The sequence below is a fragment of the Dunckerocampus dactyliophorus genome, chromosome 6, assembly GCF_027744805.1.
Source record: "Dunckerocampus dactyliophorus isolate RoL2022-P2 chromosome 6, RoL_Ddac_1.1, whole genome shotgun sequence".
NCBI lineage: Eukaryota > Metazoa > Chordata > Actinopteri > Syngnathiformes > Syngnathidae > Dunckerocampus > Dunckerocampus dactyliophorus.
In genome coordinates, this window is record NC_072824.1 from 22264608 (window position 1) to 22281780 (window position 17173).

General features: G+C 41.8%; 2 protein-coding genes across 11 annotated transcripts in view; one reads left to right on the forward strand and one right to left on the reverse strand.

The window, feature by feature from the left end:
* The window catches only part of ncapg (non-SMC condensin I complex, subunit G), a 27314-nt gene continuing 10141 nt past the window's right edge, over positions 1-17173 (reverse strand). Inside the window, exons 1-23 of one of the 5 annotated variants that reach the window (XM_054779055.1) lie at positions 14061-14092; positions 12014-12130; positions 11703-11930; positions 11139-11367; positions 10744-10889; positions 10580-10664; positions 10293-10485; positions 10067-10216; positions 9538-9678; positions 9345-9468; positions 8837-8926; positions 8255-8431; positions 5033-5143; positions 4575-4694; positions 4293-4499; positions 4039-4220; positions 3802-3967; positions 3498-3524; positions 2068-2235; positions 1350-1473; positions 1194-1241; positions 1023-1092; positions 1-229 (exon numbers count right to left, since the gene is read on the reverse strand). In XM_054779055.1, coding sequence (XP_054635030.1) covers positions 103-229; positions 1023-1092; positions 1194-1241; positions 1350-1473; positions 2068-2235; positions 3498-3524; positions 3802-3967; positions 4039-4220; positions 4293-4499; positions 4575-4694; positions 5033-5143; positions 8255-8431; positions 8837-8926; positions 9345-9468; positions 9538-9678; positions 10067-10216; positions 10293-10485; positions 10580-10664; positions 10744-10889; positions 11139-11367; positions 11703-11930; positions 12014-12121 — 3021 coding nt within the window. In that variant the 5' untranslated portion in view covers positions 12122-12130; positions 14061-14092 and the 3' untranslated portion in view covers positions 1-102. Of the gene's footprint in view, positions 230-1022; positions 1093-1193; positions 1242-1349; positions 1474-2067; positions 2236-3497; positions 3525-3801; positions 3968-4038; positions 4221-4292; positions 4500-4574; positions 4695-5032; positions 5144-8254; positions 8432-8836; positions 8927-9344; positions 9469-9537; positions 9679-10066; positions 10217-10292; positions 10486-10579; positions 10665-10743; positions 10890-11138; positions 11368-11702; positions 11931-12013; positions 12131-12402; positions 12464-14060; positions 14093-17173 lie in introns of those variants that run through there. The other 4 variants (XM_054779056.1, XM_054779052.1, XM_054779053.1 and 1 more) reach the window with 4 other exon arrangements.
* fam184b (family with sequence similarity 184 member B) overlaps positions 14196-17173 on the forward strand; it is a 27977-nt gene continuing 24999 nt past the window's right edge. For all 6 annotated transcript variants that reach the window (XR_008570675.1, XM_054779046.1, XM_054779047.1 and 3 more), the window contains exon 1: positions 14196-14785. Coding sequence is in view for 5 of the 6 variants with exons in the window: in XM_054779046.1 (XP_054635021.1) it covers positions 14636-14785 (150 nt within the window). In the remaining variant the exon portion in view is untranslated. The remainder of the gene's footprint in view (positions 14786-17173) is intronic.

Sequence of the window (17173 nt, forward strand, 5' to 3'; positions counted from 1 at the left end):
TTTATTTTTGTTCAACTTACCATATACAAGTAATCGTAGATATCTTACTGGAAAAAATGTATGACCTACTGTGCGTAAATGTATTTTGTACATATTTTTTTTCTAAGAAACATTGGCCTCCTGGTTGATGAGGGGATTGAGATCCAGTTTGGTCTTCTCCAGGGCTGCAGTCTTGGCTCTACGTGAAGGTCGCACCGCAGGGACCGAGTCAGGAACATTTTCTCCGTCGCTGTTTGGAATACGAAAAAATATACTACAATCCTTTAACTTTGACATAAATACAGAAATCCCTCGTTTACCGCGGATAAATGGTTCCAAACCCGACTGTAATGAGTGAATTTCCACAAAGTAGGATTCCTTCTTTATAAATTATAAATATTTTCATAGTCAAGAGCATAGAAAATCTGTTTACAACCTTCTAAACGCGTGTTTTAACATTATTAGATCCCTCTGGACATGAAATAGCACCTATAATCACCTTTATACTCCTATTAGCCAATATAGTAGATCTAATCAGAGAAAATGAGCCATTTAAGACAAATAAAACTGCTCCTGTGTGGCAATAAATGTGTTCCAGATGTATGAACAGGAAGTGACGTCAGGGATTCAGAGTTGCGTTTTAGTTGGATTACGGCTGCAACAGTAGCCCGTGTTATTGTGATTATGTTATTGTGCCTGTTGTGAGATAATTCAAACCTGCAATAAAAGCCTGTTCCAGGGATCAAGTGTGTTTCATCTACTAGTGACTAGAGCAGAATACTGCACATCACAATTTGAATGAGTCATGTCTTTTATTTGCATTTAGTTGTACTTCAAAATGCTTAATTTAGGAAGAAAAAAAAGATGTAAAATGTGCTGAAATATTCACTTTTTACAAAACAGGCCGTATTCAATCACAAAACAGCATAATGATTTATTAATAATACATTTTCTGAAAACCGTGATAGAGTGAAGCTGCAAAATTCGAACTGCAATGTGGCGAGGGACAACTGTAGTACAAAAACCAAACTGACAAGTTTTACCTCTCCTCTGATGACTCTGCTCTCTTGCTTGCTTTTCTGCCTCCTTTGGCTGCACAGACCTTCCTTTGACCTGCACACACATAATACTCAGCTTACCTCACAATGCTGAGTCAATACAAAAGGAAGTCTTTATAAATAAATAAACAAACAAAAAAAGCAAGCATGTAGTACCTCTTTTGTCTTTTTTGGCTGATTTAGATGGACATTCCATGGCAGTTTCTGTGGCAAGAACATTGTTATTTCTTGTGGTCGTGGTTTGTCGCAATGTAGAAATGCACTGCATGATACGCAGCTTCGCTCCTTTTATACGAGTGATTGTCTGCATACCATCAGCGTTGACGTCCAGCGGCTGCAGTGCAGTGGCGTTGAGGAGCTCAGCTTGCTGTTTGGAATCCACCAGGTAAGAAATCATCTTTTCCAGAGCTCGGAGGCAGACGCGGTCCTTCACCACCTGAGGGACAACATGAAGCATTAAACGTAAGTGGACATAAAAGACTACTAGTCGCCAGGTGCGGGATCTAAAAAAGCTAATTAGCACTGTGACAGAAAACATTGGCCAAATCTGTTGGCTGACTCACTCCACGCGATGGCAGTACGTAGTTATATTTGATATATCATAAGTGGTCACCATCTAGCAGCTTTATCTACCTCTGCATGTCCTTTAAAATACTGGCTGCACCACTCAGATGTTAGCGTGAAACTCGTGTGTTACACTTGCTGTAGTGTTGCTTACAATCAACTCATCAGCAGTATTAATGCTGGCCGAGCAATGTTCTTTGCTGCTATTACAACACTGGTTGTGTTGCTGCTGTGTTGTGCAATATACTTGTCAATAAATGACCATGTGGCCAAAGAGAGCAGTCTTCCTTTTCACTTTCTCATGCACTCCAAATCATTATTAAAGTTGAAAAAACGTGTTCTATAGTGGGTTTTCATATTTCTCTCTTCAATTATTACCTGCTTCCAATTAATCTAAGGTACCGTAAGTAAACATAATTACAGCATTTACAGTAGTTGTGTTTTTGTACGATGCAGGAGGACATACCTGGACAAGCTGCTGCATAAGTGACAGCAGATCTTTTTTGACCGTCTCGTCTCTGCTGAGCTCAAGGTGGTTGAGAGTCTTGGCGTAGAGACGCACCTCGGGGGCAGTGGGGTCCTTCAGCATCTCCCCGCATATGCGCACTGCCAAGTAGTCATGGACGCACACTTCCTGAAGCCACACAAACATTGCACGCGCGCGCACGCACACACACAGGTAAATTCTGTCATGGTCTCAGTGGACTTGCAATGATTTGCTTTTTCTTTGGCTTGTGTGTGAAGAAGTTCTACTAGTAGTGGCATGAGCAAACACGTGACGATGACCACAGAATAGGAAATTAAACTTACTAATATCCTGCAGGGTTCCTACAGATTTCTGAATTCCATACTTGTTCCAGACTCAGTAAATTGATGTATCATTAGAGCAGCAACAATTAATCAATGATTACCAGGTAATCAATTATCCAATTAATCAATAACTATTTTGGTCGATGAATCGTTTTGATTTAAAAATGTAAATATACTCCAATTTCAGTCTCTCAAATGTGAATATTTTTTAGTTTCCTTAGTCAGCCATGAAAGCAGACCTACAGTAATACCTCGCTTATCGCGGTTAAATGGTTCCAGACCACCGCTGACGTGAATTTCCGCGAAGTAGGATTCCTTCTTTATAAAAGCAATATTTTCATAGTTAAGAGCATAGAAAACCTGTTTACGAACTTCTAAACACGGTTTTTAACATTAGAGCACCATTATAGTCATGTTTACACTCGTATTACCCAATTCAGTAAATAAGTAGTAAATAAGCCATTTTAGACCTAAATAAAACTTATGCCACGAAATTCAAACCACAAAGTGGCGAGGGACGACTGTATTATCTTTGTGTTTTAGACAAAACAAGATATTCACACACACATCAGTTTTTCCTTTTGATATTTTGCGAACCCAAGCACTAACTGGTTGGGTTTGGTTCATATTGATTTGGTCCATCTAGGGCCTAACCGATTAATCTATTAATCGAAACAAGCTTGAGATTAATCGACTAAGAAAATCGTTAGTTGCAGGTAGCCCTCGTATCATGTAAATAAATTATGGAATTAATTGTTTGTTTTCATTATTCTGGATATGTACAGTATGACATTGTGTCACCATTTAATTTCCAAGGGATTATAGTTAGGTAAAGTAGCTCATACAAAAAGCTGGAGGAGGATAAGAGGAGTCTTGGAAACATGACTATTGTTCTATACTTGAGTTTCCATACTTTTTCCAGACCTGGAAATTTATCAAATCAAATTCCATACTTTTGCATACTTGCGTAGGAACCCCAATCCTGGCTGCTCAGTACAATATGTAATAAATGACAATATGTCAACAATTAAATACAAAGAATGGAATGTACACCACAAGGTAAGCTGTTAATGTAAAGAGACTCACCTCACTGGCACATGCAGTAATCGCCCTCTGCAGATTTTAATATTCAAACAGGACAGGGCTATTTAACTAAATTGTTCAGGGGGCCACACTTTGGAGGTTAACTTATTGTTATACTTGTATGATGGTTAATAATGTTAAAAGATTGTCTGTAAAGTAAATAGGTGATTTTATGATTTGGCCGTAGAACAGACAATTTTTATTTACTTCATTTACTACTGGAAAGTTTTAAAATAGGAACAAATGCGAGAAGGATGGAGTGTGCACGAATGTTGTACAGCTGCCTAAACTAGTGGGTGTTTCTTACCTCTGTGTTAGTTGAGGGCTTCATGAGTGCACTCGGACGGGTCAGTTCCACCAGCAGCTCAACCACGTTGTTCACATCCACCTCAGCGAGAGGAGAAGTGGCAGGAGCATTCAACAGAGTGTGTACAGTCGGAAGGAAACTCTCCTCGACAACTTCCTGGTGCGCCCTAAGACAGACAGTCTCATCAAATGTCAGCACATTTTTAAAGGTAAAAAACAAATAGTTATCATTGGGTACCTGCTCTCGCGGGAGTAGAGTTGGAAAAAGACACCCAGGCAGTGTCGGAGGCGGATGTCGTCTTCTGTGACTGGGTTGTACCACAGCAGAATCAAACGAGAGAGCATCTTGGCGCTGGACATGCGGCCAGTGTACATCAGTTTGGCCAGGCCCTCTGCTGCCTCTGTACGCAGTTCCGACACCTGCATGGCACATTTTGAGACATGTATTAGTATCCCTACCCTAACCATATTAACATCTTACATTACGCAGACCTCATTATCCAGTAACTCTGACAGCATCACCACGATGCTCTGAGCCGTGTCCTCAGCCACGTCTCCCTCCTCGTCTTCCTCCATCCTCTCTGCTGACTTCTGATCAGAACCAGGTTCCGAGAGCAACTGGAAGCCAAACAGCAGCAGCAGATCGACGATGGCTCGCAGGGCACTGATACGAATCTTGACGTCGTCGAGCTGTGCAATCTGAAAAAAATACACATGCATGTTTTCCAACTGACAACTCGTGGAGTTTTACAGACCTTTGCTTGTTAACATTACCTGCAGCAGAAGGACCATGTGGGTCTTGGCAAAGTCCTTGCAGTGCAGAGCACATGTACCTAGACAGACCACCGCCATACTACGGACAGTGGGGTGAGCACTGGCAATGCTGGGCAGGATCTGACAGGAAAAATATCGATTCATCTCACTTTGAATTAAGCTGACTGCAATGCATTGTTATGTTGACAGTGTGAGCTTTGTGGAAATATGTCCTTTTACCTTGCAGCACATTGTTACAAGCTGAAAGGACCACAAATGACTAAAATATCAGTTTGTCACAGAGACCCATTACATCAGAAGGACTGATTATGTTCTTCTCAAAATAACAAAACATGAATAATTCTGTACATGTACAACATACGTTTCAGGTGTCTAATAGCAGTTTGGATTGTGTTTGTATGAACTAGTTTGCTGGAAAACAGCTCAAAGATGAGGTTGTGGGTGCAGCAGCGTTATACCAGTGAGGACATCAATGCGCTTATTGTCGGACTGATTCTATTCTTGATGTTCATCTGCTTCAGCAGCTCAGCGCACATCATCAGACATCTCAGCAGCGTCTCTGGGTCGTTCTAAACAGACAACAAAAAACACTTTTGTTCTGCACTTAGCATAATTATTCTATTAGTGGCCTCTAGTGATGTCCCGATCCGATCTTCAGGATCGGGATCGGCTGCCAATCTGCTGTATTTTGAAGATCGGATAATATCGGCTTACGCCATGAGATCGGGCCAATCTAGTTGCCGTATCATGTTCGTAACTCTGAGTCACACTCCAACATAGCAGGTGCAGTAATGTAGGTGGTGCAGTAATGTTGGTCTCAAAGCCGGTTGCCACTTGACTCCCACCACCCACAAGAAAAAGAAAACGCAACACCACCATGCAGGCATGTTCGCAGTGTACCGTGGTGAAGTTAGCTTCACGTTGGACGTCGGATATTCGGCTCCGTATACGAAGAACTACCAAACAACTGAACAGTAGTCCCCCCTCACTGTGCCCGGACTGCTGTGCCATTGTGCGGGGAGCTCACACACAGTGGCGGAGATAAGAGGTGGCCAATGGTGGCCGTGGTCACCCCACTGGCCATCTAGACATTTCAGTATCAATTTATTGCCACCTCAATGTGAGTAAGGTATTTATAATACCTCACCTTGGCCACCCCAAAGAAAAAGTTCTGGCTCCGCCACTGCTCGCACAAGTCGTGCTGTTCTAACCGCTGGTTGTTTATACTAGGGACAGTCAATAAATTACTATTACGCTAAAGCGAGTTTGTTGAAGATCATATATTCTAAATCACACCACAAATTAATCTAGAACCATGTCAAATGATTAGTCCTATCCTAAAAGTATTTTTCCACTTTAATCCTTTATTGAATGGATCTTTTAATGGATTAGGGACCTGACTCAGAGAGATTTGTTACAAAAGCCAAACAATATTGTCGGTCATGCTGTGTAACAAAGTAAATTCAGCAATATTTTAGTTGCATTATTTTTAATGCTTTGAAGAGCTATTTTCATAAACATATTCAATTCCGCAAATTCATGTTTGTAACAAAAGCTTTTTTAAAAAAAAAAAAAAAAAAGATTGGACCGGCACGACTATTAAAAAAAATCAGATCAGATCGGGTGGATTGGGACATCCCTAGTGGCTTCTGCTGTTATAGATGCCATGAGCCCATTTCAAATAAAACAATATGGCTTATTACAATACTTACTTTGTTCTTTAGAATCTTTAGAAAGGCTCCCCTTAAACATTTAAATAATGCCTACACTTTTTCAAAACACACTTTTAGATAACATTTTTCAGACAAAATTAATCTTGGTTTTACATCACGTTTGTTTTCAATATCAGTGAAATTATGGCAAAAAGAGCTCAGACTTGGAAAGAAGTCGTTTAGCACCACTTGCTACTTTGCATGCAAAAGTTTTTTGCAGCTCATAAAGGTATTGGAATATATATAATAAGGTAGGCCTGGGCGATAAACCGAAAATTTACAGTTAACGAAATGTATTACAATAACCGACGTCATTTTGCCCATGTTGATGACTTCTGTTTTAATAAAAAAGAAAAGTCTGTTTTTGTCTGTTTTGACTGTGTGTGCTGGTAAGCTGTGTTCATTCCCCATCCAGCCTGAACAAGAGGGGAAACAGACAATGAGGGAACAGCTGATGGTTCAAAAGAAGCGTCTACAGTGCCAGCATTTCACTCACTGCGCGCTTGGAAATAGACTGCGAGTAGAAAAAATAAAAAAGGGAGCACACGTGCGACGTTTTTCAACCCTTTCATTCGCATTTTGCTCCTGAAATAAGTCTATACAAAGTGTATCAAATTATCTGTATATAAATCTACGAGTCTCCTACAACTTTTCTTGGTTCACATCCGCAACTTGCATTGACGCGCGATGACGGCTCAGCTGTACAAGCTGCACTCGCTGACGAAGCTAACTAGCTATGTTATCAGTTGGATACTGGAGCGCTGTGGGAAAGATGATTGCTCTCTGTGACGTGCTATAGTGCTTTCCCAATCATGCGCTAAAAGCACTTTTCTTCTGTTTGTATGCATCGTAACGCCGCTCTGGATGATACTAAAATGTAATAAATACTTGACTTTAAATATAGGGATTTTTAAAGCCTTTCAAAAACGAAAAACATGTACATCATGGCCAATTATTTGGCAATTCAAATAAAGAACATGAAAATAAAAACATTATACATCTCTATAGGAAACCATGATTAGTTTGCTGTTGGTAGCAGTTTTTAAGGATTCCATTCTTTATTTGATGTCACTAATAGATGGTCACATGGCTACAAGAACATGTGAAATTCTCTTTTCATTGTGTAAAGGATCATTATGATGATGGTTATCTATCTAGTTTCTAAAGCCAACATGGCACACACATACAGGCAAATAACATGACAATGGAATGTCTGGAATTGAATAGAATTGTTAGAAAAACGACAGTCACTATATTTATAAATGGCATTATTATTATTATTATTATTGTAGGAAAATATTACCTGACATGGTTGTGGTAGGTTGGACTGATATCAACGCCGTTCTTCTTGTGCAGTGTGATAAGTGGCCATGAGTAATGTAATTGCATGAGACGTGATGTCAGTCATGTGGCTTTATGTGTAGCTTAGTACGTGTGTGCAGGATGTAATATGCCAGGGTCGTATCGTATGTATGATACATTCATATTTGTGGACCACAGTCCCAGGGAGATTTATTTTGGGTTCCACAAAGATGATGTTGAGCAAAACAACACGAAATGCAAAGTTAGTATAACAACTATCGTAACTACCCAAAGCACATTATGTAAATGGAGCGTTGTTGGCGCTTTTTGGTGTTTTTTTCATAAGGCTTTATAGGCGGAATAGGTGCGTCACATTACGTGCATTATATTTCAATGAAAGTAATGTGTGCCAGTTGGTCAATAAATCAACGAAAAGCAGCTAATTTGCATTTCCTGCAATTATTTTCAGATGGCAAAAATATATAGCGGTCGGGGTTTTATCGTGCTTTTATTATTATCGAGGTAAAACTGCACAATTTATCGGGATATTGATTTGAGGTCATATCGCCCAGCCCTATAATAAGGTAAAAATCCATGCCCACTGTATGAGGAAATACGGTGCATGCACACATTGACAGAGGTGGGGCTTCTTGTGTCATGAAGTACCTTCTCAGTGCGGATCTCATTGTCGTCCGGCCGAGCACTCTCCTGGATGATCTTGTGCTCCTTCTCCAGCTCTGTGATGGACTCCTTCAGCTCGGCAGCACGGTTGAAATCCTGTCCTGCAATGAACTCCTCCAAGGCTTGTTTGGCCTCCAAGATCCGCACCTTCACCTCTGCTAGCTGAATGGAGGAGCGAGTGGATGGGGTTATTCGTTCAGCTGAAAGCACTCCGGCGGATTCTTGAAAGGAGCCAAACGACATGCATCAACAACAAAAACAACAACAGCCGTCTGGAGACTGCAGTCCCTGAAGAAGGGATCAAGGGAAGGGGGAGGTCACAGGTGCATGCAGTGAGCAAGACTTGAACATCTGAGCTGAGGATGCTTGTTGAGATTAAGATGCAAGGAACAAATATTAATCCTGAGACCGTCTTGCTGAGGCAAAACTAGGGAAATTTAAAAGAGGGAAGCTCAGCATACAAAGACAAATCCAACTTTAATCAGTCAGACATACTTTGCCTGGTAAAATATGAATAACCATCTGCTAGAATGAACAGCTGGAGGGAATTGCCATGATATTCCCCACCTGAACCTGCTGGCGACGGCTCGCATTCTCATCCAGTGGCTGACTCGCTTCCGTGATTGGCGCCCGCAGATCAGAGATGATTTCTGCTACCTGTGAGAATTAAAAACATGTGACAATCCCCATATTGCATGTTTATGACAGTGATAAGACTGTAAGACGCTGGGTGATAACTTAATATAAACAATGCACTTTACCAGTCAGCCATTTTGACATATACGTCATATCTCATATCAGTTTGTCATATCTGGCAAACTTCCGATTTAGCAACATAGCGACGAGCAAAAAAATCAAGTAACTTTTTCTGGTCTTACTGGACACTTTTGGAAACTTACATGAACAAACCTATGTTCTGTTGTTAAATAAGCAAACATGACATAATGACGGCATGGCCAATTATGCAAATTAAACAATAGTGTGTGCCCCCCTCGCCCCTCTAATGCTACAGATAGACTGCAGTCCATGGAAAACACTGGATTATGCAGGTATGAGAGAGAGAAATGGATCTCACAATCTGAATGCGTCTGTGATCGTCAGACATGAGTGTGAGGAGCTTCTCTGTGAGCAAGAAGACCAGCGAGGAGGGTGTCTGTGGCATGGCCAACATATCCTGCAGCACAGCCAAAACACGCTTCCTGCAATGACAGAAGCATATCAGACTGGAAACTATGAGGATCCCACTGAGGTGTCTTTCACTTTCTTACCTGCCACCCTCCTCGTTGGTATCCAGGCAGCTGATTAGATGGATGAGCTGTTGTGAGATGAACTTCTTGGTCATCACCAACTCCAGCTGGTTCAAGTCGGCCCTCTGCTCCTCCGACAGCACTGGTACCGTCTGCAAATACCTGTAAGCAGGTCAGAACAGTTACAGAACAGTAAAGGCTGCTACCCAGGCATGGCCTGGTTGCATTGGTACACCTTAGACTACATAAGTTGCATATTTCAAGTCAACATCAACATATAGTCACAGCAAATAGCAAGCAGAGGATAATGAAACATATTTTGTTTTATTTAGATTGTGGCGGTGAACCTAATGAAGTGTCCAGTCAGTGATTTTCAGTACCAAGTGCAAATTCACAACTATTACAAATCAGAACTTTTTGGAACTGTTTTGGTATTAATAATGGCCCACAGCTAACTTAAACATTAATTGTTACTTCTGTAATGGAAATACACAAGGAGATACACACTTCTTTTTGAGGCAGAAATTTAGATCTGATGTATTTCCCATACCCGTAGAGATAGTCTGGGTACGTAGCAGCGTCTGGTAACACTTGCTCCAACATTTCATCACCATCATCTCCTTTTCCCTTGATGAATTCGCACAGACCTCGCCAGTAAAGCACATTCTCACATGTCAGAGAGTCCATCGGGATCAGCTTCCTGTTTACACACAGATTCAACCTTTGTTTGAAGCCGAAAAAAAGGCAACATTTCAACTCTACAAGTGCAAGTGTACCTGTTGTCCAGCTGCATTCTGTTCTGCAGCAACTCATCAGCGGCCATGCCTTTGAATATGGCCTTCAGCATGTATAGAGCTGTTTGGGCACAATTCTCCACATCGAGCCTATGGAGAAGCTCCACCACATTTCCATCCAGACGGAGCAACCAGGCAGGCAGCAGACGGGCGCAAACCACCTCCTTCACGGCTTCTATGACACAGAGCCAGTTGAGCAAGATCATTTTAATTTTATACAGAACAGCAACAAAAAAGCTGCCCGTAAAAGAGCAAGGCATAAATTTTACCTGATGTGTCATGGAGTCCGTGCTCCAGCAGACTCACTCTCTGTGCAATGGTCAGAGCTTTAACATGAACTTTATCAGCCAGGACCTTTAAAACAAAAGACAAGTTAATATATGGTTCCATCAGAACAAATGTATCTAACACACAATACGGCACATGTGGCAACCTGGTAGGCTAACTTGCGGACGTTCTCTTTGACATCGCGGGTGCGTTTTAGTACTTTGGGCAGGGTGCGAGGCGACATGGCAATGCAGGAGAGGACGGCCCGTCTCACCTCAGCATTGGTGTCATTCTCCAGGATCAACATGAAGGCTGAAGAGAGGAGACAGAAGACAAGTGCAATATACCAAATATATTATCTACAATTTTACTATGTCAAAGTCAGTAATACTGTGAAAAAGACCATTGACAACAAAAGAAGACAACAACGCAAGATGGGTCCTAATACGTTTGCACAGTACTCGAAAACATAAACCTATCCCACAAATGGCCTCCTTTAACAATATTGTAACCCTTATTTTAGTAAAAAAGTAATAGATGACCCGATCTACCATTACACACCATTGATGGTGGGACAGTCAGGATCACTTGGCTGCTGCAGTCGGGTCATGGCCAAGGCGGCCTGTATGCGCACGTTTGGAAACTTGTCCGTGACACGCACAAGCATGGCTTGATGGATGCGATCGAAGAGGTCGTCGTCGATCTGAGCATTCTCAGCCATGCTGCCCAGCAGTTTGTTGATCAGTTGGCACACACGGAAGCGCACCGCATGACTGCTGGCCTTGTGAGACTGAACAGTTGTAAAGCAGACATGGCAGGGAAAGACAACAGAAAGAAGAAAAAGGGATAAATACGCAGATGAATAAAGTCAATTCTGGGATTCAGTGCTTGCAAGTTATTCATCTATCCATTGGTTGACTGTTCGGCAGTCAGAGGGCACATATAGACAAACCACAGTTCAAACTCACTCAGTTAGCGCAACGTGCACGTTTTGGAATGATTTTGGGAGAGAATCGGCATGGGGAGAACATGGAAACTCCACATAGATCATATTAACAGTTTGCTATGATTATTAGAAAGCAATTGTAAGAGTGTGTGCATACAATTAATGTATACTGTACATACCTCAAGCAGAAAGTTGAAAATGAAACTCAAGAAAGGATGATCCTCCTCTTCTTCTTCCTCCTCGCCTTTTTCTTCTTCTTCCTCAGCTTTAGAAGGAGCTTGGAAACTTGTGGCAAACCTCGCAGCGAATTCGATGACATTTTCCACCGTGGGTTCACGCTTGTAGACAATCATGGCATGTTTCAGGCAGCTGACAAAATCCTCGTGGAATGAAGTCTTGTCTTCGAGCTAATCAAGAGAAATAATGAACATGTATTGATAGAATAATTTAAAAGAAATAACCTGAATTCTAACATCTCTCTGGTACTCACCTTGTTGTAGCGGCTTTTCAGGCTAGCCACCAGCTTCGCCTTGTTGTTGTGGCTTTTCTGGGCGCGCTGAAAAGCCTCCTTGACGTCTATTTCGTTGTCTACAGCCATGTTTCCTCTCTATAAAGCCAAAACCAAACGTTAAATAACTGTGCGCTGTTTTCACTTAATGAGTTGTGTTGTCAGCAGCTCCGTTTCTTGTGTATAATTAGCTAAAATCCCCTCCAGCTTGTTAAAACCTTTGAGAATACAACGTAACGTGTAAATGTCCATTTAAAGCTCCAAAGAGACGTCTCGTAAAAGTTATATTTTTAAACAAACAACATTTTATATCGCGACGATAAACTTTAAAAAATAAGTTGTTCGTTTTTTAGTAGTACAACTACAACTACCTTTTCAACTTGTTTGCTAGCGCTGCAGAACACTACCGCCTGTTTTCAAATTCAACAACCGTTGCAGTCTCGCGAGAACCGGAAATAGACGAAATTTGCAATTCTCACAGTATACCCTCAGTTTAGTCTTGTAGGCGTAAATTAGGACCTTTAAAAACACAACAAAAACAGAGCGTTTAATACACTTTTTAGTATCTCATTAAAAATTCAAAATCTAATTTAACATTCTTAAAAAACAACCGTATGGTATCATCCACACAGCAGTTGTAATGCATTATGGTTATAATTTTATAATTTTATATTTATTTTCTTGTAACACAACTTATTTCAGTTTTACACTCTACTAAATCAATATTTTCTAATAGCGTTCTCCCCTCTCAGCAAAGCTCATAATGGACGATACCCCCAGTCACCGTGGCCCTGTTCTGTCTCAATCAATAATGAGCGCCTTCATTTTAGTTACATTCAAGTCCAGAAATGTATCATCACACCAGGAACACAAAGTATGTCAGGACATTACTATGGTCTGACTCTGAGCCACAGAGAAGTGTAGCACAGTGTCATCAGAAAATTGAACTAAGTAACTGTTGCCTTGTGTACTTCTGCATTTATCTGTGGATAGCTTGAATACTAAAGGTGAAAAGATACACCTTTGAACCCATGGACACTGCAGCTGGATTAGAAAAACAGCCGTTTATTTAAAAAAAAATTAAAAAGAGATGTTTGGAATAGGGATAATTTCCATATTTATATATTATGAGATTTGCTTGTTTTCAAGGGACATTTGAAAAATATAATGTAGAATATCACTAAGCTGCTCTGCAAAGAACAAAAGAGTGTGTGCCCACAGATGTGGTCAGCACGATATACTAATAACGATAACTAAAATCACCTTCTAGTTGTACCGCTTTTTCACTTTTCTTATTTCAGACTTTGCCACCTTATTGATTTCCTTCTTTTCCAATCCTGGCTCTTCCCTGTGAAAAAATACTCTGTTTCTTATTCAATACATTTTTCAATTATTTTTGTTTCTTGTTTGCACAATGGTGTGTTTGCTAGACCTGCAAGTGTCTGGGAAGTATCAAGTAGGTGAATGATCAGATTGAAATGAATGCTGATAAGTTAGTTCACAAAATAATTTCTGGTTTTGGGAATCTGCTGCAAAAAAAACTATCAAAGATCTTTAAATGACAGGAGGGCTCAGCTGTTTTTAAGGACCTACTGCAAAAACGCTAGTCAAAGCTCCCAACAACATGAATGCTGTGCTATTTTTAAGGACCTACTGTAAAAACACTAGTCAAACATCCTGTATATGGCAGAAGCAGTCTGCCATTTTAATGACCTACTACAGAAACTGTATAGTTAGAAATCCTCTGTATGACAGGAATGCTTTGCTGTTTTTAGGACTCTGCTGCAAAAACACCAGTCACTGTCAAGTTTGGAACTGAACTTGCTGGTTGGTATGGGCTGGGATCAATAAAGTATTTCTATCAATCTATGACATAATGCAGGTGTGCTTAATGAAGTGTCCATCCATCACCTTTAACCTCTCCAAAATCAGGTATCTGACTTTTTGTATAATTTCAGTAAAACCAAAGTGAGGTATAGTTTTGTCCAAAAAAAGCACTGAAATAAAAATGTGTCGTGTTTGTATTTACTGCATGCTGATGGAGAAAGACAAGATCCCCCTACACTCCTCCTCCTCTTTCTCCGGGTGATGGAGAGTGATACAGCAGCGCCGGTAGGGGCGGGGCTGCACTGCAGCAGTGCGCCTCGCTTGGTTCTGTCTCCGGTAATGTTCGGCGGGTTACACACGCCCCTCACCGCCCCTGCTTGGAGACAGGTGGTTGGCGTCCATGCCACCATCCTCCCTCGCCTAGTGTAACAAATACCTTCTGGCACCCAGGCAAGGCTCGCTCGCAGCGTCAGCGAGCGCGTCCCCGATGGACTTCCAGCGTATAACCTCCGCGATCACCGGCCGGAGGGCAGCTGGAGTAGGGGGCCGCAACCGGAACGCTCCAGTAGGGGAGCCCCGCCGATCTACTCCCCGAATGCTTTCCACCCAATCCCTCCAGCAGCCGTTCATGGGAGGGGGCCTACCGACGGAGGAATGAGATGCACGAGTGAAAAGTTGACACGATTTAGGCGGGGTTCTGCGTGTGACAGGCGGCATCATTTGTGATTATCCACCGGTGCTCGGAAGTTGTTCACTGGAGGGGAGGCGGGTGTCAAAATGGCTTCGGGTGCCGGGAAGGCTGTACAGACCCCGGGGCAGGGCTCCGCCGTCAATGGGAATGCGGCAGAGTACCAGAACGTCGAGCAGGAGCAGCACGACTTCCAGATGCACAACAAAATGTGCAAGAAGATTGCTCAGCTCACTAAGGTAGGTAGGACGTGACTGGATGACGCTGAAGGCAGAAACGCCTCTGGAACATTGCACTGAGGTGGAGCTGTCAACACCCTACCTACAATCTAGTATCGTGCACAGAAATTAATGCAGTGTAAATTACACCATAAATGACAAACAGCAGGGCAATCAATCAGAGCTTATGTAGTAGTGACATCCATTGATTCTGTTGCAATTAAAGTACCATTTAAAGGCATGTGTTTTGTATTTTACACTGAGCACATTCGTCGTCCTATAGACCAAATTATTCACCTAATATGAAGACTTTATAAGCACCAAACATAAATGTCTAGCTGTACACCCACCTGGACACTTCATTAGGTACATCTGTACTATCAAATGCAAGAGCTGTATTAAATATTCTATATTAAATATTCTGCTGTCACAAAGATAATAATGACAATATTTCATAGATCAAAGACAATACAGTATGTTCATAGATGCAAATCTCCCATTGGATCTCTTTAGATACGGTTGTTCAGTGACATTGTCCCGAGAGCTGCATTTTCAGAAAAGTAAGGACCGAGGGTTGGACTTCTCCATTCAGTATTATTGTTTTTATGTATATAATCTGAATTAAAAGCTCTGTCAAATCTTAAAATGTTAACTTCACCGCAGTCATAAAGTAATAAAGTCCTAAATTAAACCAATCAAACCTCTTTGTGACAGGAGCACTCAGCTGTTTGGACCTGCTGTACTGCAAAAACACATGTTAAATGAAAGGAATGCGCTGCTGTTTTTAGCAGTCTGCTGCAAAAATGTTAGTCGCTGCCAGGTTCTGAACAAAACTTGCGGGCCAGTCTGATGTCCTTCATGGGTTGGGTTTGGCCATGGGCCACCAGTTGGATAGCTCTTCTGTAGATGGCCCAGGCATACCTAATAAACTGTCCAGCGAGGGGTTAAACGAAACATCTTCTACTTCAGTGGAGTCTATTACTGTCTAGTTACACTGTGCAGGGTGCATCCTGTGCATGAAGGTCTTCTTGCATGCAGCAGCAGCAGTCATTGTCAGTGCGTGCACAGGGACTTATGTGTGCTCTTCACAATAGTGCTTAGAGAAGCAGGGCATGACCTACCGCTTGTTGAGTGTGTGTGGGTGTGTGTGTGTGTGTGTCTAGGAGCATTGGCTCAGCAGCGGCATATGCAGCTGAAGATGTCCTTGCATGTGCACAAATGATGACACAGAGGACTCAGCTCTTGTGTCTGTGCTCGTCGAGAGCTTTTGACTGTCGTGCCATATCTGTACCATCCTTTTGTTTCTGTTCTTTTATGATGACAGCATGTACATTATGTGGACTCCATTATTTGTACATAAGGCCATTACACATAGAGGAGTGTGTTCACTCATGCAGAAGAGCATCTGTGAGGTCAGGGTTAATTGATGTTGGCTCTAGTTCATCCCAGAAGGTGTTTATTGGGGTTGAGGTCAGGGTTCTCAAGTTTATCCACACCTAGCTCATTAAGCATGTATTTATGGACCTTGCTTTGTGTACTTGGGACAGAACATGTTCTTTCCCAAACTGTTCCCACAAAGTTGGAAACATAGAATTGTCACTCACAAGGTACTTTATACTGTACTTTTTATGCAAGGATAGGACACAGCTAATGAATGCACCCATGGAGAGTCCTCAAAATGTCTGTTTTTGATACTCTAAATCCTATAATAATCCTCTCACTGTCCTAAAACACACTTTAAACACACAATATACATGTACTTAGTAGGGATTCGACCCACACGGGACAATCCGCCCTTATGGACCACGGTTATTCAATACATTTTGCACTGTGTGCATGCATGCCTGTCCAGGCTGGCAAAAATCTCTCCTCATGACATAATGTCCAATTTCCCACACTGTTCATTTCAACTGAGAGGGACAGTCTGCCTAAAAGCGAACGAAAAGATGAGGCATTCGGTGACAGCCTATAGGACAAAGACAACGGCCGTGTGGCCTCACCCGTCTGTGTTAACGATGCGCAAAGGCGACTGGGACCCAACGGATTGCCTCAGCTACATGCCCGACAGGCAACCCGCCTCCTGGCACCGACGTTGAGGTGTGGTGCACCTATTTTTGAACACTTCACCTCAAGATGAGTGCATAAGAACACAGCTGCGTGCTGCCATTGTTCAGTAGAGACGAGAACGGTTTTGTACACAGCAACTATTATCTCTGCACTTCAGGTAAGGAACTTTACTAAAAAAAAAAAAAAATCAGCACTCTGTTCAAATGCCGATCCACGAACAGGTGGGGATCTACTATATCCTATACACTACTGTGTATTTGCTTATGGGCTCTAAAGGAACAGGAAATGGGGTCAGCGGTACTACTAGTAGTAACCTTTTATCTTTAATAATGCACTTGCGCT